The sequence below is a fragment of the Aquarana catesbeiana genome, linkage group LG01 (genome assembly GCF_042186555.1).
Source record: "Aquarana catesbeiana isolate 2022-GZ linkage group LG01, ASM4218655v1, whole genome shotgun sequence".
NCBI classification, from domain to species: domain Eukaryota; kingdom Metazoa; phylum Chordata; class Amphibia; order Anura; family Ranidae; genus Aquarana; species Aquarana catesbeiana.
The window spans coordinates 314788786-314807951 of NC_133324.1; the positions used below are offsets into that span (position 1 = coordinate 314788786).

The 19166-nt window shown below is 44.5% G+C and overlaps 1 protein-coding gene across 1 annotated transcript in view; it reads left to right on the top strand.

Annotated features, from left to right (window-relative positions):
• The first annotated feature begins 15308 nt into the window (after nt 1–15308).
• The window catches only part of GLTP (glycolipid transfer protein), a 97884-nt gene continuing 94026 nt past the window's right edge, over nt 15309–19166 (top strand). Inside the window, exon 1 of the mRNA XM_073629660.1 lies at nt 15309–15552. Coding sequence (XP_073485761.1) covers nt 15450–15552 — 103 coding nt within the window. The 5' untranslated portion in view covers nt 15309–15449. The remainder of the gene's footprint in view (nt 15553–19166) is intronic.

Consider the following 19166-nt stretch of genomic DNA (forward strand, 5'->3'; position numbering starts at 1 on the left):
GAGGTGGCAAGCACAAGTAGTGTCCCGCTGCCACCAAGAAGACAAACACAGGTCCGTCGTGCCCATAATGCCCTTCCTGCTGCATTCGCCAATCCTAATTGGGAACCCACCACTTCTGCAGCGCCCGTACTTCCCCCATTCACATCCCCAACCAAATGCAGTCGGCTGCATGAGAGGCATTTTCTTTATGTCCTCCCGAGTACCCCTACCCAACAACCCCCCCCAAAAAAGATGTCGTGTCTGCAGCAAGCGCGGATATAGGCGTGACACCCGCTATTATTGTCCCTCCTGTCCTGACAATCCTGGTCTTTGCATTGGTGAATGTTTTGAACGCTACCATTCACTAGTTGAGTATTAGCGCAGGGTACAGCATTGCACAGACTAGGCACACTTTCACAGGGTCTCCCAAGATGCCATCGCATTTTGAGAGACCCGAACCTGGAACCGGTTACAGTTATAAAAGTTAGTTACAAAAAAAAGTGTAAAAAAATATATATATATATAAAATAAAAAATAATAGTTGTCGTTTCATTGTTCTCTCTCTATTGTTCTGCTCTTTTTTACTGTATTCTATTCTGCAATGTTTTATTGTTATTATGTTTTATCACGTTTGCTTTTCAGGTATGCAATTTTTTATACTTTACCGTTTACTGTGTTTTATTGCTAACCATTTTTTTGTCTTCAGGTACGCCATTCACGACTTTGAGTGGTTATACCAGAATGATGCCTGCAGGTTTAGGTATCATCTTGGTATCATTCTTTTTAGCCAGCGGTTGGCTTTCATGTAAAAGCAATCCTAGTGGCTAATTAGCCTCTAGACTGCTTTTCCAAGCAGTGGGAGGGAATGCCCCCCCACCGTCTTCCGTGTATTTCTCTGGTTCTCCTGTCTCAACAGGGAACCTGAGAATGCAGCCGGTGATTCAGCCAGCTGACCATAGAGCTGATCAGAGACCAGAGTGGCTCCAAACATCTCTATGGCCTAAGAAACCGGAAGCTACGAGCATTTCATGACTTAGATTTCGCTGGATGTAAACAGCGCCATTGGGAAATTGGGAAAGCATTTTATCACACCGAACTTGGTGTGGTCAGATGCTTTGAGGGCAGAGGAGAGATCTAGGGTCTAATAGACCCCAATTTTTTCAAAAAAGAGTACCTGTCACTACCTATTGCTATCATAAGGGATATTTACATTACCTGAGATAACAATAAAAATGATTAAAAAAAAAAAAAGAAAGGAACAGTTTAAAAATAAGATAAAAAAGCAAAAAAATAATAAAGAAAAAAAAAAGCACCCCTGTCCCCCCTGCTCTCGTGCTAAGGCGAACGCAAGCGTCGGTCTGGCGTCAAATGTAAACAGCAATTGCACCATGCATGTGAGGTATCACCGCGAAGGTCAGATCGAGGGCAGTAATTTTAGCAGTAGACCTCCTCTGTAAATCTAAAGTGGTAACCTGTAAAGGCTTTTAAAGGCTTTTAAAAATGTATTTATTTTGTTGTTATAAAGCATGTCATGTTTGGTATCCATGTACTCGGCCTAAGATCATCTTTTTTATTTCATCAAACATTTGGGCAATATAGTGTGTTTTAGTGCATTAAAATTTAAAAAAGTGTGTTTTTTCCCCAAAAAATGCGCTTGAAAAATCGCTGCGCAAATACTGTGTGAAAAAAAAAATGAAACACCCACCATTTTAATCTGTAGGGCATTTGCTTTAAAAAATATATAATGTTTGGGGGTTCAAAGTAATTTTCTTGCAAAAAAAAATAATTTTTTCATGTAAACAAAAAGTGTCAGAAAGGGCTTTGTCTTCAAGTGGTTAGAAGAGTGGGTGATGTGTGACATAAGCTTCTAAATGTTGTGCATAAAATGCCAGGACACTTCAAAACCCCCCAAAATGACCCCATTTTGGAAAGTAGACACCCCAAGCTATTTGCTGAGAGGCATGTCCAGTCCATGGAATATTTTATATTGTGCGGGAAAAAGACAAATTTATTTTTTTTTGCACAAAGTTGTCACTAAATGATATATTGCTCAAACATGCCATGGGAATATGTGAAATTACACCCCAAAATAAATTCTGTTGCTTCTCCTGAGTACGGGGATACCACATGTGTGAGACTTTTTTGGAGCCTAGCCGCGTACGGGACCCCGAAAACCAAGCACCACCTTCAGGCTTTCTAAGGGCGTAAATTTTTGATTTCACTCTTGACTGCCTATCACAGTTTCGGAGGCCATGGAATGCCCAGGTGGCACAACCCCCCCCCAAATGACCCTATTTTGGAAAGTAGACACCCCAAGCTATATGCTGAGAGGTATAGTGAGTATTTTGCAGACCTCACTTTTTGTCACAAAGTTTTGAAAATTGAAAAAAGAAAAAAAAAAAGGTTTTTCTTGTCTTTCTTCATTTTCAAAAACAAATGAGAGCTGCAAAATACTCACCATGCCTCTCAGCAAATAGCTTGGGGTGTCTACTTTCCAAAATGGGGTCATGGGGGGGGGGGTTGCGCCACCTGGGCATTCCATGGCCTCCGAAACTGTGATAGGTAGTGAGAAGTGAAATCAAACATTTACACCCTTAGAAATCCTGAAGGCGGTGATTGGTTTTCGAGGCCCCGTACGCGGCTAGGCTTCCAAAAAGTCCCACATATGTGGTATCCCCATACTCAGGAGAAGCAGCTAAATGTATTTTGGGGTGCAATTCCTCATATGCCCATGGCCTGTGTGAGCAATATATCATTTAGTGACAACTTTGTGCAAAAAAAAAAAAAAAATTGTCACTTTCCAGCAACTTGTGTCAAAATATAAAATATTCCATGGACTCAACATGCCTCTCAGCAAATAGCGTGGAGTGTCTACTTTCCAAAATGGGGTCATTTGGGGGGGTTGGCAAAAAAAACAACAAACGGCCGGAAATTTTGAAGAAAAAAAATTTTGCAAACTGTTTTTTTTTTCCTTCAGTGCACTGTTAGGCTGCACTGATGGCACTGTTAATCTGCAATGATGGGCACTGATAGGCAGCACTGATAGGCACTGATAAGGTGGCACTGGTGGTCACTGATAGGTGGCACTGATAAGGCGGCACTGATGAGGCTGCACTGATAGGCACTGGTAGGTGACACTGATAGGCAGCACTGATAGGTGCACTGATGGGCACAGATTGGCAGCACTAATGGGCACTGATAGGTGGCACTGGTGGGCATTGCTTAGCAGTGCTGATATGCACTGCTAGGTGGCACTGGTGGGCAATGGTAGGTGGCACTGATGGGCACTGCCTAGCAGCAGTAGGTCTGGAGTGTGCAGGACCGATTTCCCATTCACTTCAGACAGTAATCGGCTCTTTTTGTTTTCCTCACGATGTCAGAATGAGGAGAAAAAAAGCAGATTACCGTCTCTGTTTACATCGTGGTAAGGGGCCGGAATCAGCCCCTTACTCCAATCTGTGATTAGCTGGGTCTCATGGACTCGCTGATCACAGAGCGAGCCACGCGCACCCCGCAAGGGAGTGCAGGCATCGCATGCACGGGAGGACATACATGAACGCCCTCCCGGCAATTTAGGCCCACGTTGTAGCCGTCTTTCGGCTCCTTCGGGCGGCAAGAGGTTAAGGGGTCAGTTTGAAAATGTACCATCCCAGCTTTTGTGTTTTGGGGTCTTCCGTTTTGATAGGAGTGACAGCTGATCCTCCATTTTTTGGGGAGGGCATCAAACAAACCCCCCCGCCAGGTCCGCACTTACCCTATCCAGGTCGTGGCTTCCTCGGCTTCTCCTCCCAGCTAATCCTGTCTTAAGATCCACCTCCTGTCCTAATTGGCCGAGAGGAGAAGCCAGAAGACAATAGCGAATATTGATTCCCTAATGTCACAAGTGGGTGGGTTCACTGCGCCCCGAACCCAACCTTTTTGAAGCCAATTAGAGCCTCAGTCTCTAATCATGTGCTTATAAAAAAAAAAAACTCATAGAAACCCCGCATGGAGATTAAGAGGCGGCACATGGAGATTAGGGGGGCAGCACCCCTGCGCCCCTTATGGACCGGCCTCCGCTGTTTGATAGCATCGGGGAGAGGGGGTGGGTGAATTGAAAGGGTTAATCTTTGTATTTTAGTTAGACTAGTCTAGAAAGAATGTAAGCCATGCAAGGCCTCATATTGTACATTTTGTATGTTTTTTTTTTAATTGTTATTTTTATATCATTGTAAGTAAGAGCTTTTTTTTTTTTTTTTCTCAGGGGTGCTGTATGCATACAGCCACAGCCTGTCATTGATTCCAACCTTTGTGCCAGTTGTTCTTCATTCCCTACTAAGGATGGGCGAACGGTTCGGCCCGAGCATAAGTTCGGGCCGAACTTTTGCTGTTCGGTCGTTCGGCGAACATCCGAACAAACGGGTCATTCGACCATTTGTTTGGCCCCCGAACCGACCACAATGCATTGCGGCACTGAACAGTGCATTGCAAGCCCTGATTGGCTGAAGCAGTGAAAGATTCAGCCAATCAGGACACAGAGCACTGTCAGAGTCATGATTGGATACTGTCATCATGACTTTATCCAATCATGGCTCATTCCCGCCCCACAGTATAAAAGTATTCTTTTAATCGCAGACATTTTCAGTGTGATTTTGGCGTGGAAAGAGATAGAACAGGGCTCTGTTCAGTGCTATCAGTTAGTGTGCTATACTGTGCTATTTTGCTTCAATTGTCAGTGTAGAATATTAGTTAAGTGTCAGTCTAGGGATAGTGTGAGTGTAGTGAGGATGACCATCATTCAGCTTTGCATAGTGTGCAGCTAGACTAGGGACAGCTCAGATAGATTCACTGTAGTGTAGTGAGACCGTGTCATTCATACATACATTAGTGTAGAGTAGGAACAGCTCATATAGTTTCAGTGTAGTGTAATGAGGGTTGTCAGTAATCTTTACATTAGTGTATAGCTAGAGTAGGGACAGTTCAGATAGCGTCTGTGTAGTGACGGTTGAACACCATCTATTTAATTGCGTTACTGCCAGTTTAACGCCATTTACTTCTGTGTGCGTTACTGCCAGTTTAACGCCATATAGTTTTGTGTGCGTTACTGCCAGTTTTACACCATATAGTTTTGTGTGAGTTACTGCCAGTTTAACGCCATATAGTTTTGTGTGCATTATTGCCAGTTTAACGCCATATAGTTCTGTGTGCGTTACTGCCAGTTTAACACTATTTACTTCTGTGTGCGTTACTTCCAGTTTAACGCCATATAGTTCTGTGTGCGTTACTGCCAGTTTAACACCATATAGTTCTGGGTGCGTGACTGCCAGTTTAACGCTATATAGTTCTGTGCGTCACAGTATATTTGGTGCATTATATAGCAGTATATTATAGTGTATCTGTGTAGTGTGAGTACTTAAAGTACACCAAACACCTCTTTACATTGATTAAAGTGCATCTACGTACAGATTTCAACTTCTTCTTTATATTTGCATATAAGCAACGCCCCTTCCCTCCCAATAATGTCTGGGAGGACAACAAGGAGAGGCAGACGTTCCCTTGGCACTGTAAGGAGGCCAGCAACAAATGTGTCCACAGACAAAGGTTAGCGAGGTGGTCAGTCCCCAGGCAGGGCATCATTTCCTCTGTTTAGTGAGTTTTCCCGTGCTATCCAGCCACAGCATGCAGAGGAGGTGGTGGACTGGCGTACTAAACCTTCCTCACCCTCCTCATCCTCTGTCACGCAAGCAGAGACATGTGTGCAGTCCCCTGCAGTTGCCAGAGTGGACAAACCAGCCTCTTTGATCACATCTATTCCTGCCATAGCCCCAACATCAGCCATTGAGGGGTCAACTGAGCTATTTGACCACAGCATCAGCCACTTGCTCCTTGATGATGCCCAGCCATTACTGGATTCAGATGTTGGTTCTGAGGTTGAGGATGACAGGAACATGAGCCTAGAGAGAGGGAGGAACACTGGTAGACAAATTGGCATTCATGTTCCCACTCAGCCCGTTGGCAAGAGCACCTAAAAGCCACACAAAAGGGGCACAAATCTGTCCCTCCTCCTTCTCCTCCTCCTCCTTACCCACATCAGTTTGCCCCTGCTCTACCGAGTCATTTCCTCTCAGCAGCCTCCACTGACAGGGATGATGGTATAGCCCAGGGTGTCCCAAGTCCTAGCAGCATATCTGCCAGTAGCATACCACCAGCTGTAGACTGTAGCTGGCAAATTTCTCTGCCCCATCTGCTGCAGCAGAAAAAAAAAATACAGTCCCTGCCACCCACATGCCCAGCGTCTAAATGCAAGCTTGTCAAAGCTGTTGGCTCTCCAACTTCTGCCTTTCAGCCTGGTGGATTCTGCCCCCTTCCGTGAATTCCCACAATGTGCTGTACCACAATGGCAGGTTCCCAGTCGCTACTACTTTTCACATAAGGCCGTTCCATCGCTCTACCATCACGTGGAAGGGAATGTTCTGGCATCGTTGGATAAGGCAGTCAGCCATAAAATCCACCTTACTGCTGACACGTGGTCCAGCAAGCATGGGCAGGGACGATATATTTTGTTCACAGCACACTGGGTAACGCTGCTTGCAACTCGAAAGAATGCTGCTTGTTGTGCCCACATGTCTCCATACAGCTGGTGGTGATGATGCCAGACATGTGAACTCTACCCCCTCCTCCTCTAAAAGGTGCCATGCAGTGCTTCAGCTGGTGTGTTTAGGGGACAGGAACCACACCGGAGCAGAGATTCTTGCAGCTCTGCAGGGAGAGGCCCAGAGGTGGTTCACACCATGCCAGCTGGAGCCAGGAATGGTGGTGTGCGATAATGGCTCAAACCTCCTGTCCGCCCTTAGACAGGGAAAGTTGACACATGTGCCAAGCCTGCACATGTTCTCAGTTTGGTGGTGCAGCGTTTCCTCAATATGTACCATGGGTTGCAAGATGTGCTAAAGCTGGCCATAAAAGTCTGTAGCCATTTCAGATGGTCATACACAGACAGTGCTTGGTTGGCTGAAATTCAGCAGGAAATCCACCTGCCCATAAACTGCCTGATTTGTGACATGCCCACCAGGTGGAACTCGACTTTGTCAATGCTGCAGCGGCTATACATGCAGCAGAGGGCCGTCAACGAGTACCTGTTCGATTACGGCACAATGACAGGCTCAGGACGCCTCTGCATTTTTTCCCCACGCCAATGGCTGATCATTAAGGATGCATGCACTGTATTGTCATCATTTGAGGAGGCCACAAGGATGGTGAGCCGTGAGAGTGCATGCATCAGTGACACAATCCCTGCTGTGTTCCTGCTGGAGCAGACTCTGCGTGCCATTATGAACAGGGCACTGGAGGCAGAGCAGCAGGAGAAAGAGGAGGTCTTCTTTCCTCTCAAGGCTTTATCCAGACACCATCATTCCTATGTCACAGAACACACAGGAGGAGAGAAGAGAGGAGGAGGAGGATTCTGGCACTTTCACAGGCTTCGAAGAAGTACGTGGCTGGGAGGAGGAAGTTCCAGATGCTGTCATCCTGAGTGACCCCGAGGAGTCTGTTTCTCAAGCCTCGGCAAATTTGAGGCGCACGGGCAACCTCATGCTTCAAAGCCTGCGAAAGGACCCAAGAATACGTGGCATAAAGGAGAAGGATGATTACTTGTTGGCAACCCTCCTTGACCACCGTTATAATGGGAAGGTCTCAGAACTCACCCCCTCCCCACAGAGAGTTGCAGAAGATAAAATCTCTTGAGGACACGTTAAAGAGGATTTTATTGAACGTTTTTCCTGACTCCAGTAGGTTACAGTGGCGTGGAAAACGTAGTTTTGAGTCTTTTGTTGGTCAAGAGAGGAGCGTTGGAGAAGGCGTCTGCCTAAGTGAGGCATTTCAGAATTTTTTTAGTCCTCACCGCCCAGGGCTGTCAGTTTCCACATCCCGTACAAAATATTTTACAGCGCACACATACAAGAATGACATTTCCTGCAAGGCTAGTTAAAAAACACCTGAACATATTCAAAAAATACGGGGGTTTGGTCACACTATATGGTCATATAGTGCTAAGCCCACTTACTGCGACAAAGTACCCCGAATTAGTGGGTCCTACTCTAGTAATAGAATAGAAGATCCTTTGTCTCAACCATGGGAGCTGAACTCCTCTATGTGGGAGAACTGAAGGGGATACATCCTATACACTGGTGGCCACTAAATAAGAGGTAATGAGGAGGGGGAGGGGTGCTCCAGCCCAAAAAACCTGGTCAGGTTCTATTACAATATACAAGAACATATTTGGGGGGCACACTCTACAATGCGTTACCACATCCCATCGACAGCGTCTGTATCACATGGTGGACGATTACCTCGGGGCCAAAACTGAGATGAAGAGCTTTCCAGCTGACGATCCACTGACTTACTGGGTCAAGAGACTAAACCACTGGCCAGAACTTTCCAAGTATGCTATTGAGTTGTTGGGCTGCCCTGCATCCAGCGTGCTTTCAGAATGGGCATTCAGTGCTGCAGGAGGTTTCGTTACTGATCATAGAACGCGTCTGTCCACAGACTCCGTAGACCGTTTGACTTTTATAAAAATGAATTAGTCCTGGATTACCAGCTATGAAGCCCCTGATGCCGATGTCACTGATTAAGTCTTTTTGGAATATGGAATCTCTGCAGGACTTAGAGGCTGCCTAGCTTTAAGGGTGTCCAATCATTTCATCTAGAAGAATGTTTTTGGTATAGGTTTAATGGGCACAATTAACACCCAAAGACCAATATGTCAGCACCTGTTTGACAGGTGCATATCATTGCAATTTCTTTTGCCTTCATCAAGAGCACCTCTATAGGGTTATGGTAGGAAGGCGCCCCGGCACTCAAAGAGTAATTTTTCTGCAAATGTTTGACAGGTGCATATAGTTGCAATTTTTTACAGCAAGGCCAATTCTTGCTTTCATCAAGAGTACCTCTATAGGGTTATGCTGTGAAGGCGCCACCGACACCCAAAGACTAATTTTTCTGCACCTGTTACTTCTATCCAAAGTCAAAGTGACACCAAAATGTATCCAAAAAAATCTCTAATCTTGTTCCCAGTGCACTACATTGTGGCCCTCATCATACACACTGGCTCCCCAGCTGTTGCTGAGCAAAATAAAGGCAGCTTGCAGGGAAAATGTCTTTTTTTTTGGCTTTATAAATGGAATTATTGCTGCAGCAGATTCTAGACATGGTACAGATCTGCCACTTTACAAGTAGGCTAAAGGGACCCCCCCAGGCACTATATTGGACGGAATTTTTCATTTATATGCTTTCACTTTAAAAATAAAAAAATCACTGCTCATTTAAAAATTTGTTTTTCACAAACTTTTTTTTTTATTGATACATGTCCATCAGGGCAGGACCCAGACCCCTATAACCATTGTAAGCCCAATTACTTGCATATAAGCCTTCAAAATGGGCACTTCTGATTTTTGACGTTCGGGTCCCATTGACTAATGGAGTTCGATATTTGGGTCCAAACTTTCGCAGTGTTCGAAAGTTCTGGTGTGAACCGAAAAGGGGTCAGTTCGGCCCATCCCTATTCCCTACATAACTCAGTTATTTCTTGTAATGATCAAATACAACAAATAAATTCTCACGATTGCTATATTGGAGGTTAAATTCATTGAGATAACCTAAGTGTAATTTTTCATAAATGTTGTTTTCAACCCTATGACTATTACTTGCAGCTCTCATTGGTTGTTATTTCTGTAATTAGAAAATAAAGATCATTATAGCCTTGTGAATTGAGCCTTGTGTGTATTTTCATAACAAGTAACCTAAATTAAGCTAAACTCCAGGATAAGCAAATGTTTTCTAACTAGAAGAGACATGTATTATTACTTGACGTGTATTATTACTTGAATCTTGGTGTGCTTTGTGTATGTCTTCTAAATCTGCATAGTAATCTAGTGTGAATCTTTGCCTCTGTACATGTGCTTCCTGTATTACGGGCTGGTCACTGTTGCTCTCTCTTCTTGTGTAGGGTGAATGGTCTTGTCTCCACCCCTCCAGGTGTTCCATCAGATTAGACGACCCGTCAGATCTGGTAATGGAAGTGATGTTACTAACAAAATCTTCTTAGGCCCCATTCACACTAGCGCGTTTTTTGATGCATTTTGCATTTTGCAGAAATGCACGGGAATTTTTTAACATGGGTTCCTATGGAACATGTTCACATCAATGCTTTTTTGTATCTCTGCGTTTTTGGAAAGGGTCGGGGACTTTTTTTCATGCAAAAAGCAGCGTTTTGCATGTAATGGTTTTCAATGGACAAGCATCAAAAACGCAAGTGCAGCGTTTTTGCAGCGTTTTTGGTGCGTTTTTGGTGCGTTTTTGCCGTTTTTTTTTTTTTTTTTTTTTTGTAATTTTTTTGTAAGACTGTAAAAAAAAATGAAAAAAAAAAAAAAAAAAAAAAAAACGCAAAACGCAAATCGCGGCAAAAACGCGGCAAAAACGCGGCTCAAAAACGTGGCAAGCATGAAAAAAAACCTCCAAAAACGCTCAAAAGCAACATGCATAGGTGTGAATCGAGCTCGATTCACACCTATGCATGTTGCTTTTGAGCGTTTTTGGAGGTTTTTTTTCATGCTTGCCACGTTTTTGAGCCGCGTTTTTGTAGCGTTTTTGCCGCGTTTTTGCCGCGATTTGCGTTTTGCGTTTTTTTTTTTTTTTTTTTTTTTTCATTTTTTTTACAGTCTTAAAAAAAATTACAAAAAAAAAAAAAAAAAAAAAAAAAACGGCAAAAACGCACCAAAAACGCACCAAAAACGCTGCAAAAACGGTGCACTTGCGTTTTTGATGCTTGTCCATTGAAATCCATTACATGCAAAACGCTGCTTTTTGCATGAAAAAAAGTCCCCGACCCTTTCCAAAAACGCAGAGGTACAAAAAGGCATTGATGTGAACATGTTCCATAGGATCCCATGTTAAAAAATTCCCATGCATTTCTGCAAAATGCAAAATGCATCAAAAAACGCGCTAGTGTGAATGGAGCCTTACTATGCATGCGCAATGCGTTCCAGCATGCCTGCTATGCGCTCCAATAGATCTTTCTAATGTGACAGAACACATAGGCGACAACAGACATCTTGTTACACCCAGACAACTTTTGGAAATCACACTTATTTTAGCAGTAAACGGAGCTTACATATAGTTAAGTACAGTATATCAATGCGATGGACTGAGGGTGTATAAAAATGTCCTTGGACCCTTATGATTATCAGTTTGGCGGTAAGCAGTGTGGGGTGTACCAAGATGTCCGTCGGCACATTCTGACTGCAGCCTTGCCGCTGGTTTTCAAATTTAACATGAAAACGCTATCACAGATTTACAATACTATATTTGACTATATAAGCTGACTTAAGTACTGCTAAAACAAGTGTGAAATTCCAGACTTGCCTGGGTGTAACAAGATGGCTGCTGCCGCCTTCGTGTTCTGTCACAATAGGAAACCTATTGAAACGCATAGCGGCCATGCTGGAACGCATTGCGCATGCGCAGTAAGCAATTTTTACTGGTAACATCACTTCCATTACCAGATCTGAGGGGTCGCCTAATCTGATGGAGCACAGGCAGCCTGTAGAGGGAGGACCTGCTGGTTCGCCCACACAGCTCTGCTCTCTGCATATACTATCTATGCATACCTCCAGAACTTGCTGGAGTTGACCAGACAGTGCCAGAACTTCAATCTGGCTGACAGATTATTGCTTCATCTGACAAAATCTCCAGGCTTGACTGGCCTGTCGGGACATGTTAATAAAAATGCATTCATGAAATCAGTCTCCGGAGTCACACATGCTGCCTATCTGATGCCTATTAAAACTTTGACCTTGTGGTACCTAGGGGGAGATGGGTTGGAGGGGCAGAAGGTGGCAGAGGCTCTCAGAGGAGCCCCAAAGAAGACAGTCTACTACTAGTGAACAAGCCCATCAGGTGACAGCAGGCAGGGGGCAAGATAAAACCACACTGAGGAGAGGAGAAACCAGAGGTCACCACACGTTAGTAGGTCCACCAACCTCTAGGGAAGGAGAAAATAATCCAATAGCAGCATGGGGGTGGGGGGTTGTATTTAGGAAGCATGCTGCATGGTGACTGCTGGATGGAGCTGGACTACAGTGATCTATACCCTATTTCTATGAATGCACAGGGGTACAGTAATCTTTACCTCACTGCCCATCCATGGACACACAGGGTTACAATTATCCCCATCCTACTCCCCATCCATGGATATACAGGGGTAAAGTGATCTCCATCCTACTCCCCATCCATGAATACACAGGGGTACAATGATCTCCATCCTACTCTATATCCATTGATACACAGGGGTACAGTGATCTCAGTCCTACTACCCATCCATGGATATATAGGGGTACAGTGATAATCATCCTACTCTCTATCCATGGATACACAGGGGTTCAGTGATCTCCATCCTACTCCCCATCCATGGATACACAGTTGTACAGTGATCTCCATCTTATTCCCCATACATGGAGACACAGTTGTACAGTGATCTCCATCCTATTCCCCATTCATGGATCCACAGGGATACAGTGATCTCCATCCTACTCCCCATCCATGGATACACAGTTGTACAGTGATCTCCATCTTATTCCCCATACATGGAGACACAGTTGTACAGTGATCTCCATCTTATTCCCCATTCATGGATCCACAGGGATACAGTGATCTCCATCCTACTCCCCATCCATGGATATACAGGGGTACAGTGATACTCATCCTACTCTCTAGCCATGGATACACAGGGGTACAGTGATCTCCATCCTACTCCCTATTCATGGATCCACAGGGGTTCAGTGATCTCCATCCTACTCCCCATCCATGGATACACAGTTGTACAGTGCTCTCCATCTGATTCCCCGTCCATGGATCCACAGGGCTACAGTGATCTCCATCCTACTCCCTATCCATGGATACACAGGGGTACAGTGATCTCCATCCTACCCCCTATCCATGGATATACAGGGGTACAGTGATCTCCATCCTACCCCCTATCCATGGATATACAGGGGTACAGTGATTTCCATCCTACCCCCTATCCATGGATATACAGAGGTACAGTGATCTCCATCCTACTCCCTATCCATGGATATAAAGGGGTACAGTGATCTCCATCCTATTCCCTACCCATGGATACACAGGGGTACAGTGATCTCTATCCTATTCCCTACAGCATATGGGCACACCTACCATTCGGAGCAATTTATCCCACTGCTCCACTCTCTACTCTGCCCATATTCTCTGGAATTAGAGATTGCCAAAGTTCCCAGGTATGCATGTACAGCACAGTGATAATGTCACTACTACTTTTATAAGGTATCATCTAGGTTTACAATGGCATTTGGCGCTTACATAGTGTCATTGACTCCAACCTGTGTGCCAGTTGTTCTTCATGACTTGGTCATTTCCTGTAATGATCAAACATGGTGGGCCCCTCCCACTGCTATGCTCTCTGTATAGTCTGTGTACATGACAGTTATGATACCACTGCTAATTTTACAAAGCAATATCTGGCCCTGTGTCTGGAGTTCAGCTTTAATGGAAAGATCCTGTGCCTGGAGTTCAGCTTGAAAGGAAAGGTCCTGTGCCTGGGGTTGAGCTTTAATGGAAAGGTCCTATGCCTGTGGTTCAGCTTTAATGGAAAGGTCCTATGCCTGGGGTTCATCTTTAATGGAAAGGTCCTATGCCTGTGGTTCAGCTTTAATGGAAAGGTCCTATGCCTGGGGTTCAGCTTTAATGGAAAGGTCCTGTGCCTGGGGTTCAGCTTTAATGGAAAGGTCCTATGCCTGGGGTTCAGCTTTAATGGAAAGGTCCCGTGCCTGGGGTTGAGCTTGAAAGGAAAGGTCCAATGCCTGGAGTTCAGCTTTAATGGAAAGAACCTGTGCCTGGGGTTCAGCTTTAATGGAAAGATCCTGTGCCTGGGGTTGAGCTTTAAAGGAAAGGTCCAATGCCTGGAGTTCAGCTTTAATGGAAAGATCCTGTGCCTGAAGTTCAGCTTTAATGGAAAGATCCAGTGCCTGGGGTTGAGCTTTAAAGGAAAGGTCCAATGCCTGGAGTTCAGCTTTAAAGGGAAAGTCATGTGCCTGGGATTCAGCTTTAAAGGAAAGGGCCTGTGCCTGGGATTCAGCTTTAAAGGAAAGGTCCTGTGCCTGGAGTTCAGCTTTAAAGGAAAGGTCCTGTGCCTGGGGTTCAGCTTTAATGGAAAGATCCTGTGTCTGGAGTTCAGGTTTACATGAAACGTCCTGTGCCTGGCGTTCAGCTTTAAAGGAAAGGTCCTGTGCCCGGAGTTCAGCTTTAAAGGAAAGGTCCTGTGCCTGGAGTTCAGCTTTAAAGGAAAGGTCCTGTGCCTGGAGTTCAGCTTTAAAGGAAAGGTCCTGTGCCTGGAGTTCAGCTTTAAATGAAAGGTCCTGTGCCTGGAGTTCAGCTTTAAATGAAAGGTCCTGTGCCTGGGGTTCAGCTTTAAAGGAAAGGTCCTGTGCTTGGAATTCAACATTAAAGGAAAGGTCCTGTGCTTGGAATTCAACATTAAAGGAAAGGTCCTGTGACTGGGGTTGATATTTAAAGGAAAGGTCCAATGCCTGGAGTTCAGCTTTAAAGGGAAAGTCCTGTGCCTGGGATTCAGCTTTAAAGGTTGGGCGGCACAGTGGTGTAGTGGGTAGCACTCTCGCCTAGCAGTAAGAAGGGTCACTGGTTCGTAATCCCAACCAGGACACTACCTGCCTGGAGTTTGCATGTTCTCCCTGTGTCTGCGTGGGTTTCCTCCGGGTACTCCGGTTTCCTCCCACACTCCAAAGACATGCTGGTAGGTTAATTGGATCCTGTCTAAAATTGTCCCTAGTATGTATGAATGTGAGTTAGGGACCTTAGATTGTAAGCTCCTTGAGGGTAGGGACTGATGTGAATGTACAATGTATATGTAAAGCGCTGCGCAAATTGACGGCGCTATATAAGTACCTGAAATAAATAAATAAAATAAAAATAAAGGAAAGGTCCTGTGCCTGGAGTTCAGCTTTAAATGAAAGGGCCTGTGTGGAGTTCAGCTTTAAAGTTCAATGCCTGACCCTGCAAAGGACAGCTTGTAAAGTCTGTGGAAAGTCGTGGTAAATAATTGATAAGCGAACCTCTCTCTCATCTTAGACTTTATTATTAATTCACTTTCTTGATAGCTGTCAGTGCTGTACGGTAGAACGGCACGCCTATTGGCCAGGCTGCTGTCGCTCTCCTGTGATTGGCCAGAAAGCGTTCCATCTTCCTGGCGTGGCCGAGATGATTGGCGTTCCCGCAGCACACGGGTCCTATAGACCGAGACGGCCTTTGCAGATTGGACAGGACGCGTGTTGAACGCTCCGCCCCCGGCAGTCAGCTGCATGGGGAGAGAGTTGAGTTGTACAGTTCCGTGTTTGGAGGGGAAGAGGGGAACTTACCGGTGATCAGTGTACAGGAGCCCCACAATGGCTTTACTCCTCCAGCACCAGTTCAAGGCTTTACCTGCCGACAAGCAGATCGATACGTGTAGTTTCCTGGACACCGTGTCCCATCTGCCTTCCTTCTTCGGTAAGTTGTAGACTGATCGGTGGCAGAAAGTCCTGGCGATACTTTCCATAGGAGAGAAATCACCGAACCCAGCCGGGGCTTTGTATACTATATAGGAGGGATGACACTGCTAGGCATCGGATGACCATCATTGCTGCTCATGTCATAGGGGACCCCAGGCTGGCCATACACTATACAATCTGATTGTACAATTTGCAGTTCCCAGGCTTCTTTAGAGTTGTAGGCTCCTGCACTACATAGTTGATGGTAGATCTTGTACAATCAGATTGTATAGTATATAATCAGCCCAACAGTGGCCATACAGTACATGCTTTGATTAATTATCAATTTCTTTCTGATCATTCTGTTACTATAGGAAGTGGATTTCAGTTGATAGTTCAAATAGGATCATAATTTATGATTGCCAGCTATTGATTGCCTCTCTGTTACTATGCAATCTCAAAATATGATTGTATTCATGAACAAAGTATGTCAGTGCTGACAATCAATGCAAAACAATCATTTTGCTATTCTGGCCAATCGAGTGGCTATTTGCTTGCAGATTTTATTATTTTATTCAAATCATGCAATTGATTTGTTGGAAAAAAAATAATAAAAAAAAAAAATAATAAAAAAAAAAAAAAAAAAAAAAGCTTCAAACCACGTAAGGGCACTATAAGGGTCACCACATAGGGTACAATCTCATTTTAGATCTACCACAAACTATGTAGTGCAAGGGCTTGCATGGTTGGAAAATGGTCAGATAGATTGGGTAGGTCCTCTTAATACATAACTTTTGGTAAATCTAAAGTCGCTTGTATGAAGATTGTATGGTCAGAGTAACCCTGAAAGTGACTTAGAGATTTTACATAGTGTTGGGTGATTTTTGGCTCTCTTGACTTACTTTCATGTATTCCTCAAAGTGATTGTAAAGTCTTTTTATTTATTTTTTATTCTTCAATAAAAATAACAAACATATTTACCTGCTCTATGCAGTGGTTTTGCACAGAGCAACCTAGATCCTCCTCTTCTCAGGTCCCTTTTCAGCTCTCCTGGTCCCTCCTGCCCCCACAGTAAGCAGCTTGTCATGGGGGCACCCAAGCCGAGGCACAGCTCTGTGTATTCATTCAGACATGGAGCTGTGGTTGGGCTCCGCCCCCTCTCCCCTCATTGGCTAACGGACTAAGAGATGAGCTCAGGTAAGTATTAGGGGGCTGCACACAGAAGGCCTTTTTATCTTGATGCATAAAGATACAAAAACGTCTGCCTTTACAACCACTCTGTTGATCTCCAGATATCGCCCTTTAATCACATAGCCTCTTACTAGCAGCTTTTAATAGGTTTGAGGCTTAAAGTGATTTTAAAGGATTTTGTTTTTTTAATACAGTAATTAACATTTCATACTTGCCTGCTCTGTTTAATGGTTTTGCACAGAGTGGCCCCGATCCTCCACTTCTTGGGTCCCCTGTCAGTGCTCCTGGCTCCTCCCCCATAGTGAGCCAGTTGCTATGGGGCACTCGTTCAGGCTCGCTCCTGAGCCGCGCTGTGTGTCCATTCACACGCGAGTGCAACTCAGCACAGAAAACTCATTAAGGTGGAAAAAAAAAAACCCTTACATTTTTGAACCACTTTAAAGTGAAATTATAGTCCAGAACTAATTATTCTTAACAGTTCCAACCATGCTTCTAGCTACCCTGTAATAGGAAGCTGCATATACTTGCCTATTCCCAGAGTGCTCCAGTCTGGTCACATGATCTCCTCAGCAGTCGGCTTCAGGGAGGAGGAAAGAGTGCTGACAATGGATGGAATAACTGGGTGGTGACGCCGCCCATAGGCCATCCATTGTTGGCTGTCCCTCCTCTCCCCTGAAGCCCCCAAAATAGGGAAGTATAAGAAGCTTCCTTCTACAGGTTAGTTAGAATAGGAGTTAAAAGGTTGTGGGGGGCAGTTTTAGGCTTAAGCAAGCCATACATTATACAGTTGATGGGGGGGGGGGGGGGGGATCGTGCTATTTTCTTTCCTTGAATAACGCAGTCGGCATAGATGGGGAAATCCCTCTTGCTGCACCTTTGTATTCTGATAGCGAGAGGTTTCTTAGATGTCAGAATACAATGACCGCCACAAGCAGTGATCAAAAAAAAAAAAAAACAGGCTGGTTGTACTGAAGTCGATCGATGGATCCTGCTGGTCTTGCCGGATTTGTCTATGGCCGGCTTTAGTTAGATCCACCCTGGACTTCCACTTTAAAGGGTCACTCCACATGATGACAATCCAGAATTGGGTTGGGGCTGGTGAGCTGAATTGGTGTCCAGGATCTTTTTATCTTTCAAGGACTTCAATGGTGAGATCTCCCTATCTCTCCTTTGGAGTCTCAGACATTCTGCTGCATTCTTAGTGGAAACAGTCCTGTAGAGATGTTCTGGCCACATCTTTATGGACCAGTTGAACTTTGAGCCATGGGTGGCCTTGTTTGCACCGGTCCTCCTGACATCCTTTTAATCTGAAAATTGTTGGCCAACCAGTGATTGCGTCTGATCTGGTGCAGTCGCTGTTTAGGTGTCCTGATTGCTGTGGGTGCCAGCTGTCGGAATGCAATAGCTGCAGTGGAGATTCCTCCATTCACACTGTTTTGCATGGCTGAATGAGAAAAATCTGTGGCCAGCCTTATGGTAGCTATATACTCTTTAATTTTATTATCTGGTCGATGTGTGATTTGATCAAAGTCAGCACATCTGCAAACACTCAGGTAGCCATAACTTCCATTCCAATTGATTTGGAACCATTTTTGATTGAAGTCGATCGGCAAGGGTGGAAAATTATACAACGTTTTGCATCGATTGGCAGCACTGGGTTGCTTTGGTCATGAATTGTATTTCAATCGGGTTATGAGATTGCATGGTGATAACAGAGTTGGGGTCAATGTGCAATCATATCTTCCAAATATTGATCAAAATCCACTTCCCCCACATGTGGCATATTGATCAATTGGGTTGTAATTATAGATCGATTATTTATTTTGATAGAGGCCGATTGGAAAAAAGATACATTTTTTTTGAAGCATGTATGGTCAACTTTAAAGTTCTTCCTACTGAGATGGCTGAAGGGCAGACCCGGGAAGTTAGGTGCAAAGTGGTGGGTGTTGTCATTGGGACATTTAAAGCAAACTGTCATTAGAGGAACATGGAAGCCATTGTAGACTTCTTTCTGATAATGCTAGTTACCTGGCTGTCACAGTGACCCTCTGATACTTTTAGTCTGACCCAACAAAAGGATCCAGAAAAATGCTCTTGACCTTCCTGATACGTGTAATCGTTGTGGGTCAGAAGGTTTGAAGCCAATGGGTCAGCAGCCAGAAAATGAGCAGATTCAGAGGTGTGCAATGATGGCCCTTGTCTCTAAGGCAGCACACCACAATGCATGAAGATGTATGTTAATGTAACTCATAGGGGTCCCTTTATGTCCATGGTGGATTGCAACACTTGTGGTCCCTGGTGCTAGTTTATACCTTTTTTATTGATGGTGTAGAGCCCTAATCAACCATATGACTGAAGATAAAGACTTCCTGGTAACGTCATCAGAAAATTCCCTTATTTAACATCAGGTGTGCGTTTTATGCTTTGTATAACCTGCACCCA